Source organism: Giraffa tippelskirchi, chromosome 6 (genome assembly GCF_054371585.1).
Source record: "Giraffa tippelskirchi isolate mGirTip1 chromosome 6, T2T-mGirTip1v1.2.pri, whole genome shotgun sequence".
In the NCBI taxonomy this organism is placed as follows: Eukaryota; Metazoa; Chordata; class Mammalia; order Artiodactyla; family Giraffidae; genus Giraffa; species Giraffa tippelskirchi.
In genome coordinates, this window is record NC_137280.1 from 68,696,222 (window position 1) to 68,717,131 (window position 20,910).

The window sequence follows — 20,910 nt, forward strand, 5'->3', positions numbered from 1 at the left end:
CCTCTGGCTCCAGTTGGGGGTGCTTTCTGTATTCAACTCTAGGAAATTGAGGGTGGAAATGCACTAGCAACGTCTACACCCTACAGACAGATCACAGCCCAGAGGAGTCCTCAGAATCCTGCCCGACACAGAGCTGCCATGGACCAGCATGGACACCCAAGTGGGAACCACGCTACCACGTGCCCTCTGGATGTGGTGTTGAGGTTCCTCTTTTACTTCCAACAACCCTGCTCTCACTTGCCCTCTGGGTTACCCTGCCTTGTCTCAGCCTCCCTATGACCTGCATTCAGGGTTGGGCTGTGGGTTTCTCCATTTCCCCCGGACGGCTCAGTAGCACTTGAGTCCAACTGCCATTAGTCAAGGCAAAGCCCAGGGTGGCATGTCCCCAAGGACCTTCATCCCAGCAATTCCTTCTTCCCAATCCTCCCTCCATCCTTACTGGCCCCGCCTCTCACACCCTGTCTGTGCTGAGAAGCAGGACAGATCCACCAGAACAGGGTCTCAAGCATGTTTTCCCAGCACAGAGACCTGTTCAATTAGTCATGTGACACTTAACAAGGTCACTTACTCTGCCCCCAGCTCTGTGCTAGGTGTTTGGGACATAAATACAAATTAAATTCCTGTCCTCGAGGAGCTCACAGTCAAGGAACAAAATAGAAAATGAACAAAAATAAATCATTAAAAGGCAGTTTGATACACACTGTTTGGAGAGACAGACACCTACTGCAGGACCTCTGGGCAGTTGGGGAAGAGGGGGTCATTGGACCTGCAGTGGCACTGACAGCAGAAGTGATCCAGTGATGATGGAACTGGCCAGTACCCCGTCCCCCGAGCTGTCTGTCAACAGAGCAGGAAAGTGTCCTGGGTGTCCACAGATTGTAATCAGGAGAATTTGAGCTCACTAGAGCCTGAGCCTCAGTTTCCCTATCTGTAAAATCGGGAGATTACTAGTACATATCCCCATAAAGATGTTGAAAGAAAAAATACAGGCAGCAAGTAGCATGTGCTCAATAAATATTAGCTTTTCCTTTGATTCTTTAACTGTGCTATGACGATCAATATCAAAGCTATTGTCCCCAGTCCAGAGAATTATCCCGAGAAGGCAGGAGTACAAAGAACGTACAGTCACTGAACCACCTCGCCTGACCTGCGCCGGTTTTCCAAATCGTGGCAGATACATACACATGCTTTCCTCTTATTCCACCCTTGCATCAGTACCATCCAGAGCCCAACCCACAAAGACACACCATCCAGCTTCCCAGGGAAAGTCACGGGGAAGAGATAAATAAACATCCCTCCCACCCCAAGTGAGCCCCTGGACTCACCCGTCCGTCACAGCAGCGGAGACCCAATAAATTCTCTCAGCCCAAAGAGGGTGGGTAGGGCTTCCAGCGAGTCCCTGTGAAGACCCTCAGCCCCCAGCACCCCAGGCCCCCTATGGCCCACCCGAGGAGCCTTAATGACACTGGCAGAGTTAACCACGTACCCGTGGTGCATCAGCGCTCCCTGGGATGCCCGGGATGGCTCTGTTCACAGAGAACGATCTTATTTTCTGAAGTAGCAGCTTTCCGTTGAAATTCTTCGTCAGTCACTGTGGTGGGGATTTTTCCCTCTTTTCTCTCTCTCTCTCTCTGTCTCCCTAACTGGTGAAATTGACAGTCTGCCTACATTAGCCGGGCATTAATTTGCATGATCAAAAGCAGATTTGTTCCAAGAGGCAATGCTCTGCCTTCCCCTCCAAGCACGAGCATCTCCAAGGAAGGAGAGAAAAAAACCGCAATCGGCCCCGCCGCGTTGCCCCTGAGCTTGGCCGGGAGTTGGCCTCATCCAGGAGCAGGTGGGGTGGGGGCCCTGCAGGGAGCAGGGCTGGGGGGGGGGCAGCCTGTCTGAGAGTTGGAAAGTGGCACCTGGCAGCCCCAGGAGCTGGCATGAGCCCCAGCCCGGGAAAACCAAGCCTTCGGTGACAGATTACAGCAGAGGGGCATGCCAGAGTCTCAGGGAGCACATGGATTTCCTGTGGGGAGAGACGGGGACTGCCGCACCGAATCCCCGGCCCTTTGGGGTGAAGAGATGTGAGGATCTGGACCCTAGACATCCTGGGGCCCTCTGGAGAGCCAGAACCCAGAATTAAAAAAACAGGTTGGGATTCCTTGCTTTAGCCATGCCATGCAGGCAGCTGAACCAATCCGAGAGCTGCCATCTCCTTAGTCTTTGAATGGGCACAGGGCAACCAACCCTGTAGTTAAGTGAGAACTTCTGTTTTCTTTTCTTCTCCACGCTGGTGCTGTATCCACCCAACCCTCAGTATCGTCACTCACCCGTGTCCCTAGTCTCAGTATCCCCTGTGCTCTGTGAAGAGAAAACCAGGGATCAATGGGTTTGACTCATCCCCCAAAAACAGTAAAAATATTTTCTGACTGTGCCAGTAAAAGATGAATGTCAGCCAGGCTGGATTTATTTATTTATTTATTTTAAAGATTTTCTGATGCAGACCATTTTCTAAGTCTTTATTGAATTTGTTACAATATTGCTTCTGTCTTATGTTTTGGATTTTTGGCCCTGAGTTGTGTGAGATCTGAGCTCCCCAGCCAGGGATGAACATGTATCCACTTCAGTGGAAGGTGAAGTCTTAACCCACGGACTGCCAGGGAAGTCCCTGGATTCATTAGTATATATTCATTATTATTATTATTATTATATTTATTTTTTCTTCTGATTTAAAAAAAAATTAAAAGGAACATTTTATCATGGCCCCTACAATTATGATGGGGGCTGGCAAGAGGCCTGCTGGAAGGTGAAGTTGGGCTTTGGTCTGGTCACTTCCACACCCAGTGGTCAGGGCAGGAGGGGTCAACACAAACTCTCTGAGGGCTCGCCTCATGGCTCTGGGGGAACGTCCCCAGCCCCCACCAAAGAGATCAGGCTCCTGGCTCATAGAGTTTATGTTCCAGGGAAAGGACAGTGACAGTGGTTTGTAAACAAAGGAAATAGGAGTTTCAGATCATGGAATGTGCTCTGCAGAAAGCTGTAACAGTAACAAGAGAGGAAAGGAAGCACTGGGGGAAAGGACTTTGCAGGGAGGTCAGGGAGGGGACTTCTGGTCCTGAGTGATGAGAAGGGCCAGCCGTGAGTGGAGCCAGTTGAGGAACTGGTGCAAAGACCCTGGGGCAGGGCTGGTTTCGGGGATGAGAAGGCCAGATGCTGTTAAACCCGGTGGGTGATGGAGGGAGCAGTAAGAGAGGAAAGCAGACCTGTTAGGCCCTCTGAACAGTGACTTGATTCTACTTGCAGGGGGCAGTTATCAGAAAGTTTAAGCTAGAGAATGATACTCCTGATCAGTGTTTCTGAAGAGCATTCTGGCAGCTCTATGGAAAACGGACTGTGGAAAGATAACATAGGACTTAGAGACCAGACTGAGGTCCATTGAGAGGTCCAGGGGGCCAGCTGGTACGTTAAGTCAGGGTTAAAGACATGGTAGAGGTGAGACATGCCCAGACTGGGGATATGTGTAGGATCGGCAGTTGGGTGGGTGAGCTGGGAGTTCAGGAGCGGGTTCAGAGCTATAGATACAGATCTGGAAGAAAACCAGGAAATCTTGATGTCACAGAAAGCCAAGAAAGGAACGTGTTTGTGAAAGGAAGCTGAGGTCAAGGGTAGAACGTCATTGGAAGTGGTGTGAGATGAGGGCAGAGATCTGACCCCTGGACCTGACAGGATGTAGGTCCCGTGGGCCCTTGATAAGGGCTGCCTCAGGGGGGTGAGGAGAAGGCCTGAGTGATGAGGGTAGGCTGAGGTGGGGAGTGAGGAAGCGATTGTGTGCTTCCCAAACCCACCTCTTTCTGCTTCACCCCCATCTCCACTGGACACCAACCCTCAACCAGTTTCCACGACCACTTCATTCACTGACAAGTTACCGCTTCGACTTTACCAGGCTCTTCTGTGGGAAGGTCTGTGTCCTGTTCATTTCAAACTCCTCAGCTGCTGGCCACAGTAGGTCTCTATCATATGCCCGTTAAATGAAGGAGGATTTGTGCCTCCAGGTACCCTGGAGCTCTAGAGAATTCTGGGGGCGTTTGTCCATTCACTCCTTTCAGCGTTCACCTGATTGCCTTTGGGGATGCTGCTCTGGGTCTCCTTCTGCTCCAGCTTACGATGTCACAACCATTTTGCATAACTTCAAGGAGGGGAGAACCAGGGGCTCCTGGGCTCCCTGCTGGGGCTTTGTGGAGCTGGGGACACTGACCGGCAATAAACCTTCTGAGGCCGCACACAGCCAGGTCTGAGCCCCACATTCAGTTCCCTAGGCCACCAGCATGCAAGGTGACTCTGGACCCCTCTGCAGTCTCTAAATGTTCCCCAGGGCTCTAACTGTTCTGTGGGGCATATTCAGGGCAGCCCTTTAAAACCACGCAGCTCAGGTGTGCCAATCCCTGATGGCCCTTAATGAGCCCATGCCCAACAAACCTGCCTCTGAGGAAGGTCCTGCCTGTAATTACAGCTTGTGCCATTGGCAGTCATGTGGTGGCCTCTCTCCTTCCCGCTGCCTCTTTAATTAAACCAGCAACGGCATCTGTGCTTCTGTCTGTGCCAAGCAGGAAGAGACCTGGGTCTTCTGAAATCAGGCCCCTTCCCATCCCCATGCGCTCCCCTGGGTCCCAGGTCCACACTCCAGCCGTCTCTCCAGACTAGTGACCATGGACACTGTCATGTCCCAGCTCATCTGAGCAGCTCAGGTCCTCTTAGAATGTGAAACAAATTGCAGTCTCGTGGCACCAGAAACTGGGCCCTTCCCTTCAGCATTCTGGCTGTGGAACCGTTCAGGTTGTTCGAGATGCTTCTAGTAAGGCCCAGGGCTTAATGGCGTGCTGCTCCTAAAAGCAGCCTCTTTATGGAAAGAATTTCCGCAGCACCAGGACAAGGTCAGTCATTTTCCAGCAGTGATTCAGAAGAAGAGTTCCAAGGGTCTGGACCCACAGTCAAGGGGACCAGCACAGATCAGTTTTTACTCTAAAACACAAGCTCCCCTGAGCCAGCTGAGCTCGCCCCGGGTTGAGTCTGCATGCATCCAGCAGTAGGCATCATGCTAACAGTGTGCATGTTTAACCTCAGGACAGTTTAATTAAGAGGGTAATGTTATTGTGTCCATTGCACAGAGACGAAAACAAAGGCAGAGAGGGCTTCAGTAACTTGCCCATGATGTACATTTAATACCTAGCAAAGCAGGCATCCAAGTCCAGGTCATTCCAGCTGTGGGGATTTGAATCTAGGAGGTTTGACTTTGGACTTGCAACTTCTCCTGTGCTATCTCTACGAAGGTCGGAGTGTTCACTATTCATTTTGTCCAGCACTTACTGACCACCACACTGAGTCCTGTGGTCAGGGATTCCTCGGTGGTTCTGGAACGCTAAAACAAGAATAGCCTCTGGGGATTCAGTAAAGCATCCTGAAGGCACCCAGGGGCCCCTGCCTGCATCTGGAACAAGGAAAAAAGTAATCACTCACATCTACTGACCATGTGTGCCCAGAGCTGTGCTATGCCCTGTATATTAAAGTTTTGTTGGAATTTGGCAGTGATTCTATGCAACTGCCCAACTCATATGGTGATTTTGATATTTCAGTGAAATACACATGCTAAATATTTAGCAATAATCAGAGTTATGTGAATGGTGACTAATATAGTTTTGGGGATAAAATATTTCAAAAACTCAGAAAAAGGCAATGAATAACATGATGGTTTCCCCCTAAACTATTAGAAGATTGTGAAGTCAATTGGATTGCAGGCAAGCATTTTGAATAGACCAGATTAGACTAGACTAGAATACAATACCATGAAAACTATCAGGTATATCACAGATGTTAACAATGAGAATGAACGTTACTTGTGAACATTACTACAGGCCTTTGAATGTGAGTGTGTGTGAATCCCACATGTATCCAATGTCTTTTTTATTATAGATCATGATCAGAAATATTTGATATAATATGCATTGTATAATAAACACGTTGATATAATAAACACTGATAGAGTAAGCACATTGCTATTTAGATTTAACAGATATTAGTATTTTTTGCCATATTTGCTTCAGATCCTTTTCCAAGAAATAACCCACTATAGATAGAATTCAGACTAAGCCATCTTTGCACACCTCTCCCTATCTCCTTTCCTTGTCTCTCCTGAAGCTGGTGTGTAGCCACCAGTAGACGTGCTCCTGATCAGTGGTTCACCCACTGGTCCAGGCTCTTGGTGAGCCAGGCTGAAGGCTGTACAGCCCATGACCCCAGGGGGTTGTGTCTCAGACAGCAGGGATTCCTTACTGATCACACCCACTCCTTGAATTCTAATCACAGGTCCGGTGTGCTTGGGAATGTTTAGGAAAACAATCTAAACATGTCAGGATGTCCTGATAAGCACATGTCAGTGTTGACATAAGAGTCTAGAAATATGTAAACACATATCCTAGGACTGTACAAGGGCCAAGTGGCCTGGACCTCACACACGGGAGCTGTGTTTCCCTCCGCCCCTTGTCTTCAGAAATAAGGAAACCGAGTCCTGGGCGGGAGGACATGGCCCTCCCCAGACTCTCCCAGGCAGACAGGACAAGTAAGGAAGGGAAGAAGGAACAGGAGGAAGACAAATACCATATGACTTCACTCGCAAGCGAAACGAACAACTGAACAAACCAAACCAAGCAGCAATAAACACGTAGACACAGCAAGGGCAGAGTAGCGGTGATCAGAGCGGGAGGGTGGGGAGCGGGCAAAACGGGTAAAAGGAATTGACTTCAGTTTCATTTACTGTCTCAAACGTAAGTGATGGAATGGAAACTAAACCTTTGATGGTGAGCTCTCGGTAGGGTACCCAGAAGTAGGAATAGAATGTTGTACACATAAAACTCATCTAACGTTATAGACCAGTGTCACTGCAGTTTAAAAACAAATTTTGAAGATAGGAGAGAAGAAAGAAAATGAGAAAGAAAGAAAAGAAGGGAGGGAGGGAAAGAGGGAGGAAGGAAGAAAGACAGGAAGGAAAGGAGGAAAGGAGGAAAGAAGGAAGAAGGAAAGGGAAAAGACTCATTTCCAACTGGACGCCCACCCCCAGAGAGGTGCCTGGGAGGACCCCTCCCCATCCCCGCCCATCCTCTGTGAAATCACCCTGGCCCCTGCCTCTCACCCTGCTCCGTTTCTCTTCGCAGCACCTGTCCCGGATGAACGGCCTAACTATTTGCTTATTTTCCACCTCCACTCTCTAGAACATGAGGCCCGCGAGAGCAGGGAAGCTTGATCAGGGCTCCCTGAACAGCATGCTCAGGGCTGTTTCCCAGGCCTGGCAAGCAGCTGGCCCTGGACTGGGAGTGGGTTTATCAGTAGAAGAGAGGGCAGAGAACATCCTTACGTTGACTGCTTGAGTCAGTGAAGGAGACTGGAGTCTGCTCTCCTAACAAGACCATGTGACAAGCTGGCTGAGCCATCCGGTACAGGAGCCCCCACCGTGAGACCTGAGAGCAGCCTGCAGCAAAAGCTAGCGTTCAGTGAGCGCTTGCTGATTGCCGGCGCCATTTTCAGTGCTTCATGTGTATTAACCTTTTAATCTTCCTTGCAACCCTGCCTGGGTTGGTGAGGGCAGGCTCTGCTCTGTCCATTTTCAGGCTGGGAGAGGAGGGCACAGAGAGGTACAAGTACTCATTTAAGGTCACACAGCTGGAGGTGGCAACGCTGGGATTCGCACCCAGGCCATCTGGCTGTAGCATCCATGGGCTTCACACCATCTGCCACCGCTTTCCAGAGAGAAAATTCTAAACCATGTGTTCGAGCGACGCTAACTTGAGGCCTTTCAGAATCTGACCGGGTGATTTCCGTATCTTTTTCTTCTTCAAGCAATTTGAGGAAAGTCAAGGCCGGACCAGTAGCAAAACAGCCTTTTATCAGGCGCTGCAGAACTCCCTGGGCGGCGAGGCAGCGGATGCCGGTGTGCAGGCTGCAGCCACGTGGTACTACTCCCTGGAGCACGACTCAGACGACTACGCCTCCTTCTCCCGCGCCCTGGAGCAGGCCACGCGGTGAGCCGCCTGAGCGTGTGGGGATGCTCAGGCCACTGGGGGAGAACTGGGGTGCGGTGCTGGTGCTTTTCGCTGACTCCTTCATTCAGTCCAAAGTGGGGGCTGCCTGCCCACATGGGGGTGACATGAGGGGTGACCCCGTCCTTCCCTCCGTGGTGCTTGTGCCTGCTGTATACACCCTGTGCATAGAAGCTGAGTTCAGCTGGTGCTGATGGAGAACCAGGGAGGGGGGTGCTTGGTGCAGAAGGGAACAGCCCAACCCAGCAGAGAGGACCCCAAGTCCTCCAATCCAGCGATCTGGACCTAGGCTACCCTTGAGAACCGTGTAGGGAGCACTCGAAGGGTGGGGCAAGAGTCCAGGCCTCATAAGCACTGGTATATATCTCAGATGGTTAAAAGTTCGCCTTCAGTACAGGAGACCTGGGTTCGATCCCTAGGTGAGAAAGATCCCCTGGAGGATGAAATGGCAACCCACATCAGCATTCTTGCCTGGAGAGAGGAGCTTGGACAGAGGCTGGACAATCCCATGGACAGAGGAGCCTGGCAGGCTATAGTCCATGGGGTTGCAAAGAGTCAGACAGGATGGAGTGACTAAGCATGAAATGTGTTTCAAGGGTCCCCCAAGTGACTCTGCTTTGTGGCCAGAATTCACCTTGCACAGGAAACACAGGCCTAGACAGGGGAAGGTTTGTGCCTGATGTCACACCTAGAATAGGGGACGCAGGGCTCCTGAGGCCGTGTGACCCTTTCCCCAGGATGCTGTTTCTATTTCTACGCTCACTGTTTATGGGTCTTGTTGCTCAAGTTCACTGCTTCCAGCTTCCTTCCCTGGGGAAGTCTGCCCAGGTCCCCCACCCCAGAAGTGGTTAGTGGATGCCCCCCACCGACGTCACCCTCTGCTGTCCCCAGACCGTCCCTCTCTCTCATCACAGTCAAGAAACAGCCAGGTTGTGGTTCTCTCTGCCTGTGGAGCCCCCAGGATGAGACCATAGTGGGGACTCTAGCTTTCGGGTCACCTGTGAGTCCCCCTTGACATGTTCTAGTTCCCTGGCAGGCCCCCCTCCACGAGGGGAGAATGTGGTCGGGGGGGTTCTGGCATACTGGAGCTTCCTTCCTGTCCTCGGGGAGGTCCACACTGGCCCTCGCTCTCTGTCTCTGGGGACAGAGCCACTGTCAAGGCTCAGAGGCCCCCTGCTGAACTTGCCTGTGATGGAAAGAGCTGGACTGAAGGGTGTTGAGACACACTTCCCTGCTTGGTCTCTCTGCCCAAGAGTCTGCGGTCTCCAATCAGAGCATCACTGGCTCCGAATAAAACTTTGTACCACTCCCTGGGACCTCGGGGACCAAGAGGCTCTAATTTTCCCTCCAGTGGAGAGTTCAGCTTTGAACCCTTTGAACCAAATGGCCAACAGCTGTTCCTGGAGGCCCAGCCCTAGAATGGACCCTAAGGGCTCACAGATGTCTGAGTCCTGGGCCCTGAGAGGCTCACAGCCACGTCGGGACTGGCTCAGATCCATGTTGTGGAAAGAGCTCAGGCTAGAGTTCAGAGACCTATGTTCCTTCCTGTTCCAGCCTTAGCCTGTAACTGTCTTTGAGAGCAATCCATGAACCGGGGGCAGGAGCGGAGGTCTGAGGGAGGCAGGTAACCAAGGAAGGCTTCAATGATGAGGCAGACCCCAGTTCTCCCTCAGGTCCGGCCCTCTTTCCCTCCTGGCCGGACTGAGGCAACAGACTCCACGGGCCTCCCTGCCTCCAGTGCCCTCGTCACAGTGTTATCAGGGTGGGCCTCTCTAGAGGTCTGCTCCCACCCCTGTCGTGCTGACTGCTCCTCAGGGGTCCGTGAGCTGAAGAGGGCTGGCTCCATCTGCACTTCCAGACTCACCCCGCCAGCCACGTGCTCTCTGAGAACCTTCCCTGTGAGCCCTGGAGGTGCTGGTCTCCACCTCTAGAGGAGGGGTAGGCAGCCCTCCTCACTGATGGACTTCCATGAGTCCATCACTTACCAGGATCTCTACATTATCGGGCTCATGGGCCCCGTTTCTCAGCTGAGGACATGGAGTGTCAAGGAGACATAGAGATGCTGCGTCGGATTCAAAGCCTGGTGGCCCCAGACCCTTGAGGTCTCCATCTTCTTTTTAAATGCACAATTATGTTCAGCTCCACAGTGTATTGTATTTATTTGACTATAAGATGTTTTGTTCCCAAGTTTTTGGGTAAAATTGATGTTCTGGGAAGATGTTTCTCCCACGGGTCTCTTGACCCTGACATGCATCGTATGGACCATAGCGTATGATCATGGCCATCCATGAAGCAGGCTGGACTGTGCAGGGGGCCCAGCTGGGGCAAGAGGAAAGCTGGGGGTGTGAGGAGCGGGTGTGTTCTCTGCAGGTGTATGCAGAGGGGCTGGTAGCCCAGGGACCCTTGCCTGGGAGAAACCTTTACCCAGCATGGTTGTATATACAGCTGGACATGACTAGACTCTCCACCCCCTGTCTTCCTCTCACCAGAGACTACTTTATCATCTGCCCCGTTATCGACATGGCCAGCCACTGGGCAAGGACAGTCCGAGGAAACGTCTTCATGTACCACGCTCCAGAAAGCTACAGCCACAGCAGGTAAGGTGGCCGCGTGGCCACGGTGGGTGTGGACACGTGAAGGGAATCTGGCCGAGGGTCCCTGTCACTTCTGCAGTCCACAGGGTAACAGAAAAAAGAGGGCAAGACCGCCGTACAACTCCTGGCTCAATGACATGGAACACGTCGCTTAACTTTTCTGAGTCTCAGTTTTATCATCTGAAAAATGGGTAGAACGGTAATCGCCGCTGTATCTCATAACATTTGTAGGAAGGTTATGTAGGATAAAAGGTGTAGAAAGCAGTTTGGGATTGCAACATTAGCTATTCATTGATTGACCTGACTTGAGAGGAGGAGCCATCTTTATTAATCTTATGTGTTTGTGCCTCTAAAAACTGAACACTTAGCTTAATTTAAGAAAATCGCTTTCCAACGTATAAAAAGATTTTTTGCAACAAAAGGAAATAATGATCACCTAGAGATACCAGGTCCTAAACTCTAGAACCTGTAAATGTGACATCTTAAGGAAAAGGGGGCTTATAGATATGAATAAACTAGGGATCCTGATGTGAAAAATCTATCCTGAATTATCCCAAAGGATCCTAAATGCATTCACAAGTGTCCTTTTAAGCGGGAGGTGGGGAGATTTGCTACACATAGAAAAGGAGAAAGCAGAGCTTAAGTGATGCACATATAAGCCAAGAAATGCCAGCACTACCAGAGTTGGAGGCATAAGGCATGGCTTCTTCTCTGGAGCCTCCAGAGGCAGCATGGCCCTGCCCACATCTGGATTTGGGCTCAGTAAATCTGGTTTTGTCTCCAGAACTGTGAGACAGTAAATTTCTGTTGCTACAAGTCACCAGAGTTTACGATAATTTGTTACAGCAATGATAAGAAACTAATACAGTCTCCCAAATATTCTAGTTTTCCTAAGCAAGCACTCACTGCTTACCTGGCTTCCCTCGACAGGTTTTTCAATTTGTAACACTACACAGAATGTCTGGTAAAGAATCTTCCTGCAATGCAGGAGACCCAGGTTGGATCCCTGGATTGGAAAGATCCCCTGGAGAAGGGCATGGCAACCCACTCCAGTATTCTTGCCTGGAGAATCCCATGGACAGAGGAGCCTGGTAGGCTACAGTCCATGGGGTTGCAAAGAGTCAGACACAACTGAGCGACTAATGCACACACACACACACAGAACATCCATCTTTGTGAGGTCAGCAGTATTGGGATGACCATCTGCATTTTACAGATAAAGAGTCTGAAGGTCAAGGAGCTTCACATGATTTCCCCAAGGACAAGCAGTGGTTATAGAACAGTGACGTAGTCAGCTTCTCTGAGACCCAGAGTTCTCTTTCCATGAAAACGTGTGGTCTCTCTGCTTAGAAGTATGTCAACCTGCTCCATTTCCTAGAGTCAAGCAACTGCCTCCACTTTGTGGGAGGGAGAGTAATGTCAGGCTAGGATTCTGCTGAGAAGTCAGTCAGTAGAGAAGGAAGGGGATGGTGAGGACAGTTGAGGGTTTGGACAGAGATGAAAGGAAGCCTCATAACCCTGTGGCCACCATGTCCTGGGGGGCCGGGCGTGGGAAGTCGTTGGTAGAGTCTGCCTTGGCAGCATCCCAAATGCCAGGGCTCTCAGGAATTCACGCCCAGTGCATTTCTTCAGGCTGGTCTGCCCTCCTCCCTTCTAAGGTAGAGGTTATAGCAGAAGCTGTGAGCCTCCAGAAGTAAGCTCATCAAAAGCCTTCAACACATTCATGTGCTTTTGGACTCCAGAATTTTTTTGATAATTTTTTCATTTATTTATTTATTTTTGGCTGTGCTGGGTCTCCGTTGCTGCATGGGCTTTTTCTCCAGTTGCAGCGAGTAGGGGCCACTCTCTAGTTGCGGTGTGAGGGCTTCTCATTACACTGGCTTTAGGGCACACAGATTTCAGCAGTTGCAGCACTCAGGCTTAGAGGCCCTGTGGCATGGGGGATCTTCCCAGGCCAGGGGTCGAACCTGTGTCCCCTACATTGGCAGGTGGATTCTTTCTTTACCACTGAACCACCAGAGGAAGCCTGGAGTCCAGAATTTATAAATGGCAAACAACAACAACAACAACAAAGAACTGCACCTATTATATGAGGACAGAAACAATCAAAACAAAGCATAATGAGAAGATCCATAGGATTCTGGCCAGAATTAGTAATGCTTTGACCCCATCTGAATTCGTTTCCACCCTGGGGGGTTTAGAACCACAGTTCTGGAGGGCTGGAGTCGGGAATCAAGGCAGAGGCAGGGCCATGCTCCCCCTGGAGGCTGGAAGGGATGATCTACTCTAGACCCACCCCCACCCCCCTGCTTCCAGGGGCCTCAGGCATTTCTTGGCTAGTAGGTGAACATCTTTCCGCTGTGTGTCTACGTGCAAATTTCTCCTTTTTGTAAGGACATCAGTCATGCTGGACTAAGACCCACCCTAATGAGTTCCCTTTAACTTGTCTCTGCAAAGACCTTGTTCCCAGTGAAGGTCATATTCTGAGCTCCTAGAGGTAGGGGCTCCAACAAGTCTTTTAAGGGGGACAGAAATCAACCCGAAGCACCACCCTTCTCAGTAATATGGCAGCCCTGCCGGGGAGGCTCCTGAGGGACAGGGTTCAAAGCTGGCTGTTCGGGACTTAGGATTGGGGTGGTCCTGGGAGGAGCGATCCTTGAACAGAGGCCAAGACATACCTTCAGTCTTCTATGGCCAGTTTGGGATTCTGTGTTGCTAAAGAGCATCTTCACACCCTCCTGGGGACCAACAGAAGGGCTGGTCCACAGAACCTCCCTTGAAAGGAAGACGTGTTTGTGTGTCAGAGACACACAAAATGCCTGCTGGGGTCTTTATAGTCACAGCACCTCAGGGCCAAGAGACCCTCCTGACACAGAAAGGGCATAGTAGGTGCTCAGGAAACCATGCTGAAGGACAGAAGCTGATCCAACTACCTCCTTTAACAGGTGGGAAAGTGTCCTTTCCACTCTAGTTTATAGGTGCCTTGGGGCTCAGTTTTGCCATCTGCAAAATGGAAGTAAGGAGGTGAGAGAGGTCAGGAATACTCAGTCTTAGCTGGGCTCTGTAGAGCCCTGGACCCAGGATCGCTGACAGGAGGACAGCAAGAAGGGAGTGGGGGGATCTGAACCTCCCAGCCCCTTTATCTCAATAACTGAACTTCAAGTAAAATTTCAAGGTCATGCAGTTTAGAGAGGTATGAAAAACGTCTGAGCTCAGTCACCTTTCTGACTCTCACATTCTGTGAATTTTGGAGCAAAGAGACTTTCAGAATCACTGATACATTTTAGAGACAGAGATGTTGCCAACTGTACAAAGGCAGAGAATGTCCTGGTTAGAGCAGGGACTCTGGGCCAGCTGCCTTGTTAGAAACTTGTCTTATTAGCTCAGGAATTTAAAGCAAGTCACTTAACCTCCTTGGTGACAGTTTCTTCATCTGAAAATGGGAATAATAATAATAGTGTCTGCTTCAGAGGGTTGCTAAGATCATTTGTATATAGAACGGGACCTGGTAAACAGGAAATGGTGAGAGTGTCTCATTATTCTTGTCCATCAAAACGCGTTCTTGACGTCTTTCTAGGCATATATCTCTCCCACCACGACCGTAATATGGTTCTGTTTATATAGTAGATGAATGAATGAATCACGAGAACTAACCCATTTAATTGTTGGCAAGTTTATCTTTTACTGCCTGAAAAGACGTCTCTCTCATTCTGCCCTGGAGCTGTCACAGTCTCATTTATTTCTGGCTCAGATCTACAGACTTAAAATGTATGTGCGTGCCTTATGGTTTCAGCCATCTGTCTGGTGCCTCCATTTCTATGAGCATATATTAGCTTTCCTGGCATAGCCAGAGAACAAAACACAATAAATTACCACTTTCTCACAGCCTCTTGTTAATTGATCACAGCACTGCTTGGTTCTCTACCTACTTACCTGGATTGTAGATGAGATTTACATCTCTGAAATTCTTTGAGGAAAGAATAGGCCTAATGGATGAGAGAGGAGATAAAGAAATGAAAATCTACAGTATGAGAAGGAGGTGCAATTTTAAGATCCAGATTCAAAGAATCACAAACTATGTAAGATGATTTTGTCCAACTCATCTTACAGATAAAGAAACAAATGCTCAGAGGAGACTGGAATTATGTCCCAGTTACAGAGTCAGTAAGTGGCAGTCTGAACTCAAACCCTGTCTCCTACCATTTCTCCAGTTTTCTTTCAATTGCACCTACTTCAGCCTGAAACTTCTGAGTCCCTACAATGGCTAAGTCCACTTGCTGGCTGTGTGACTTTGGACAAGATGCTTAACCTCTCTGAGCCTCAGTGCATCTTCATCTATACAAGAGAGAGTGATAATGCATGTCCCATAGGGATACGGGAAGGGTTCAGGGAGAGAATACCTGCATCTGTGTGTGTGTGTGTGTGTATGTGTTTGTGTGTGTACCTACAATAATATCTAGCAGCTTTGCTTCCAAGACTGTTGACATGAGAACACAACTTACACTACTTAAAACTATTGACATGAATCTTTCCTCACTGATCAATGCAAAGAAATAGAGGAAAACAATAGAATGGGAAAGACTAGAGATCTCTTCAAGAAAATTAGAGATACCAAGGGAACATTTCATGCAAAGATGGCACAATAAGGGACAGAAATGTCATGAACCTAACAGAAGCAGTAGATATTAAAAAGAGGTGGCAAGTATACACAGAAGAACTGTACAAAAAGGATCTTCATGACCCAGATAACCAGGATGGTGTGATCACTCATCTAGAGCCAGACATCCTGAAGTATGAAGTCAAGTGGGCCTTAGGAGCATCACTACGGACAAAGCTAGTAGAGGTGATGGAATTCCAGTTGAGCTATTTCAAATCCTAAAAGATGATGCTGTGAAAGTGCTGCACTCGATATGCCAGCAAATTTGGAAAACTCAGCAGTGGCCACAGGACTGGAAAAGGTCCATTTTCATTCCAATCCCAAAGAAAGGCAATGTCAAAGAATGTTCAAACTACCACACAATTGCATGCTAGCTAAGTAATGCTCAAAATTCTCCAAGCCAGGCTTCAATAGTATGTGAACTGTGAACTTCCAGATGTTCAAGCTGGTTTTAGAAAAGGCAGAGGAACCAGAGATCAAATTGCCAACATCCGATGGATCATTGAAAAAGCAAGAGAGTTCCAGAAAACATCTACTTCTGCTTTATTGACTATGCCAAAGCCTTTGACCGTGTGGACCACAACAAACTGTGGAAAATTCTTAAAGAGATGGGAATACCAGACCACCTGACCTGCCTTCTGAGAAATCTGTGTGCAGGTCAAGAAGCAACAGTTAGAACTGGACGTGGAACAACAGACTGGTTCCAAATCGGGAAAGCAGTATGCCAAGGCTGTATATTGTCACCTTGCTTATATAACTTATATGCTTATATAACATATATACTTTCGCATGTATGTCATGCGAAATGCTGGGCTGGATGAAGCACAAGCTGAAATCAAGATTGCTGGGAGAAATATCAATAACCTCAGATATGTAGATGACACCACCCTTATGGCAGAAAGCAAAGAAGAACTGAAGAGCCTCTTGATGAAAGTGAAAGAGGAAAGTGAAAAAGCTGGCTTAAAACTCAACATTCAAAAAACTAAGATCATGGCACCTGGTTCCATCACTTTATGGCAAATAGATGGGGAAACAATGGAAACAATGACAGACTTTATTTTTGGGGGGGCTCCAGAATCACTGCAGATTGTGACTGCAGCCATGAAATTAAAAGACACTTGCTCCTTGGAAGAAAAGCTATGACCAACCTAGACAGCATATTAAAAAGCAGAGACATTATTTTGCCAACAAATCTGTCTAGTCAAAGCTATGGTTTTTCCAGTAGTCATGAATGGATGTGAGAGTTGGATTATAAAGAAAGCTGAACCCTGAAGAATTGATGTTTCTGAACTGTGGTGTTGGAGAAGACTCTTGAGAGTTCCTTGGACTGCAAGGAGATCCAATCAGTCCATCCTAAAGGAAATCAGTCCTGAATATTCATTGGAAAGCCTGATGTTGAAGCTGAGACTCCAATACTTTGGCCACCTGATGCAAAGAACTGACTCATGTGAAAAGACCCTGATGCTGGGAAAGATTGAGGGCAGGAGGAGAAGGGGACGACAGAGGATGAGATGGTTGGATGGCATCACCGACTCAATGGACATGAGTTTGAGTAGGCTCCAGGAGTTGATGATGGACAGGGAGGCCTGGCGTGCTGCGGTTCATGGGATCGCAAAGAGTTGGACATGACTGAGCGACTGAACCTCACTGAACACAACTTAGAATGTTTCTTTTCCTCAGCTCTGCTCACTGCGGAGATTTTGAGCCAGTTTCCTCCATGGCTCCACCTATACAGCCAATTGTTTCAGGAAGAGGAATTTTCAGTGGTGACTGTAATCTAGGGTTTCTCAACTTGAACACTGTTGACATTTCAGGCCGGATAACTCTTTGGTGTGGAGGCTGTCCTGTGCATTGTGTGCTGTTGAGCAGAGTTTAGCAGAAACTCTGGCCTCCACTCATTCAATGCCAGAAGCACCTTCCCAGTTGTGATAACTAAAAATGTCTCCAGATATGGCCACTGTTCCGTGGGGGCCAAAATGGTCCTCAGTTGATTAACTCTGCTGGCATCCCTCAAAACGGCAGTTATCACTAACAGCACTGGAGTTAAGTGGCGATCCCTTTCTCAGAGCCCATCCCTGAATCAGCACAGGACCAACCCACCCCCAGACACCATCCCTGGCCCCACAGACTCTCAGGCAGACCGCAGTGCACCACCCAAACAGAACCTTTGGGGCTTCTGTTACAAAGCCCTGGAAAGCTGCCAGGCTCTCTTTGGTGGTCACATTAGGCAGGGCCCTGGCCTGCTGTCCGCTCCTGGATCTCAGGCCATGGGCATTGTCTCTCTTGCCCAGCCGTCTCTAAGCGTCACCTCCCACACTCTGCTGGGACTCTTCCCTCCCTGCCAGTCCCGGCTTCACCATCTTGTTGACTATGGTTGATGTCTTTCTCTCTAACCAGCTCTTCCCAAAGGACACACTGGCTGAGTATCTTCCCAGAATGGGCCCCCACTTTATTTTCTGCCACTCACAAGCAAAGGACTGCCCTGTGACCGACCCAGGTTTGGGGGATCCTCTCCAAACCTTCCTCTAGGAGCCAGGCCCCAGCAAGCATCGCAGGGAGCATTGGTGTTTTCTCTGATATTGCCTGTCCTTAGGAGGCTCAGCCTGGTTCTGCCTCGTACTGTGTGCCTCTGGCAAGTGACAGCCTCTCTGAGCTTCAGTTTCCTCATCCGTAGATGGAGCTAGTAATAGTACTGACACGTACAGGAGTGTGTGGGGATCAAGTAAGACAAAGCATGCAAGCAGCTTAGCTTGCTGCCTGGCGCAAAGTTGGCACTCAGTAGGTGCTACTCATACTGCTTAATGTATGATCCTGGGAGAACCCACATTGGAATGAACACAGTGCTAGGAAGAAAGCAACCACAGATAAAGTGGTTTTAGGGAACTGGCCACTGAAAGGGTTGCTGTGGCCACTTCAGAGAGGGAATTAGAGGCCCCTGATCTTAAGCCTCCTGGGGGTGGAGTCAGGTCATCATTCGCATGGAAATTCACCTCAGAACTCTGTGTGAACCGTCATACTTGAATCGTGTACTCTGTTCAGGCCCTTATTCCAAAGCTTTTGGTCTCCAGGATCCTGAGATGTGATTCCCATGCCTCCATGGTGCAGAAGACATTTTAGAGAGCTGAGACTTGACTTTGAAAGGGCAGTGGGGTCGGACTCTTGGGATTAAACATCTCTCCAAGCTCCACATAGGATGTTGGACCGTTCTTTACCTTTGGGAGAAGCAATTCAGTGTAGGAGAACAAATCCTTGGAAGTTAAGCCAACTAAGATGTTAATCCTATCTCTTCCATTTGTTAGCTTCTGCATTTGAGCAAGTTCCTTCACCTCAGTTTCCTCACCTAGAAAATGGGTATAGTTATATCTGCCTCACAGTGTGAAGATTCAAGTCAATATACATTAAATACTTGACATATTGTAGCTGGTCAGTATTTGGGTTATTTTCCTTTTAGGAAATATAAGGTCTGAGAAGAAAAAAAAAAATCAAAATGACCAACGAAGCAGTAATATTCCTCCTTCGCAAGTTGTCCCAACCCTGGAAAAACAAAGCCATCAATTCCAAACTCAAGACATTTTGTACACCACTGCATGTGCATTCTAGATGTTTCCATGCATTCCAGGGCCTTTAACATTCCAGATTCACAGTCTTATCTTTCTAGTTGGTGTGTCTTGGTGGATTAGTTGAAATTAGCAAACCAAAGAAAATATTAAGAGGCTGAATTCTTGAACTGAGTCCCTTGGCCTGGCTACATCCTGTGTGATTAATAAGATAATTTCCCAGTAAAGATGGAAGTAAATAATTTTCTGAGACTGAAGCCACCCTCATGATATATAAGGGCTTGTGCTATACATCGTTTTTAACACTGATTCAACAAATAACTACTATCTTCTATGCCCCAGATTCTCTGAGATGGAAATCCTAGAGATAGAGCAACTGGTAAGACAGAGAAGGGCTCTGCTCTTGGGACTAACACTATAGTCAGGGGGTAAGGCTGATAAGGGTCTAAGAGTAGGTTGCAAAGAGCAGATGATAAATAAATAGAGTAAGTTTGGATAATGGCACTAGGAAGGAAAAAGGCTTGACATGTCTGAGGATAAAGAGGGATGGAGAACTGAGGTCTTTTGAAGAGGAGAGTAGTAGGAGATGTGGGAGGAAAAGATGGGGTCTTGCGGTTCACATAGGAGTTTGCAAGTTGTGGCAGGCAGAGATATTATTGTATCTGAGTATGATAGAAAGGCATTGGAGATTTTTTAAGATTATGTAAAATGCACATTGGTCTTTTCTTTCACACTCATAACACAACTCACTAAAAACCATTGGAAACCCTGTTATCCAATATTATGATCATTTAGTTAATCAGGAAAGTTAACTAACATGGGAACTTGTGAAAAATGAATAAGGTATGTATATGCCTCAAACATTTAATTTGAACTGCAAGCATATAAATGAACATTTACTTGCCATGCTTTGTGCAGGGTCAAAAGTTTAAGTAGGGAAACACAGTTTGGAATTCTCTCTTTGAAATTTGTGCAAAACCAAAACCATAATGCAAGCTCTGTGATGTCCACTTTTGGTTTCTTGAAAGTGGGGCATCCATGAGATATGCAATGCATTTAATTCAGTTCTATAATTACAGTGAGAACTATAACAGGCACAAACAGATTAGCGAGGAACACAGTTGGTTCTTGGTAGACACATAACTTCCTGGTGAGAATAGATGTGTTGGGCCAGGAAAGTTCAGCCTTTTCTGAGCAACAATTGTTATGCCTTATGTAGGGAATAAAATGTCCAGGTGAATCCAGCAAGTCCTTTGAATGTGTCGCCTGTATTGCCAAAGCATATATCATCCAGCTCTGCTGGGCTTTAGGGAGCTATGGAAATATTGCAACTATTTCATCTGGAGCCATGGATGGGGCTGTGTTATTTAAAGTATTGTATAGGGAATCCTTTTGTAAAACACAAGCCAAAGCATACAATTACTTCTTGATTAATTCATGGGCAGAATCTGAACTTTTTCATATTAGATTTGTGCAAAGAGAAGCACACTGGTAAGCTTCTATTTGTAAGTTATTTAACAACCCTTAAAAAAAAAAAAAAAAAGCCTGGGAAGCAGAAGGGCTTTTATTCCTTTGTGTTCCCTAATTTCCTTCAGAGGAAGTTGTCGAGAGATGCTGGCTAAAGATAAGAAAAGGAGAATATTTTATGGGGATGAGGTCAACAAACTTCCTCCTGCAGACAGAACAAGGATAGAAATCCCTGCAGCAGCAGGCTCTCAGATCAATCCAGTCACATAGGCTGGAGCAATGGGCCTTTCAGCAGCGAAGCATCTTCAACCTCCAGAAGGCAAACATGTGGCCTGTTTATGTCAAGAAACATCCTACCCATCCTCTCCTCACCCTGCTTCCCAGCACAGGTCACTGTGTCCACAGGGCCCAGAATCAAGTGCATTCGTCTGGGGACAGCACCTCAGTCCTGCTCCCTAAGAAGCCCTGCTGTCCATGTGTGATGTCTCCATCATGGGGCAAGCAGAGCTCAGGTCAAGAGCTTATGTGTGACTAGTCTCCGAAATGTGACTTTGCTTTTG

The 20,910-nt window shown here is 48.1% G+C and overlaps 1 protein-coding gene and 1 long non-coding RNA gene across 3 annotated transcripts in view; one reads left to right on the forward strand and one right to left on the reverse strand.

The window, feature by feature from the left end:
- TG (thyroglobulin) overlaps positions 1-20,910 on the forward strand; it is a 240,153-nt gene that overhangs the window by 204,756 nt on the left and 14,487 nt on the right. The window contains exons 44-45 of the mRNA XM_081503609.1: positions 7,876-8,057; positions 10,565-10,672. Of these exons, the coding sequence (XP_081359735.1) occupies positions 7,876-8,057; positions 10,565-10,672 (290 nt within the window). The remainder of the gene's footprint in view (positions 1-7,875; positions 8,058-10,564; positions 10,673-20,910) is intronic.
- The window catches only part of LOC145511074 (uncharacterized), a 48,465-nt gene continuing 32,259 nt past the window's right edge, over positions 4,705-20,910 (reverse strand). For both annotated transcript variants that reach the window (XR_014057481.1, XR_014057480.1), the window contains exon 3: positions 4,705-5,473. This is a non-coding gene — a long non-coding RNA (uncharacterized LOC145511074). The remainder of the gene's footprint in view (positions 5,474-20,910) is intronic.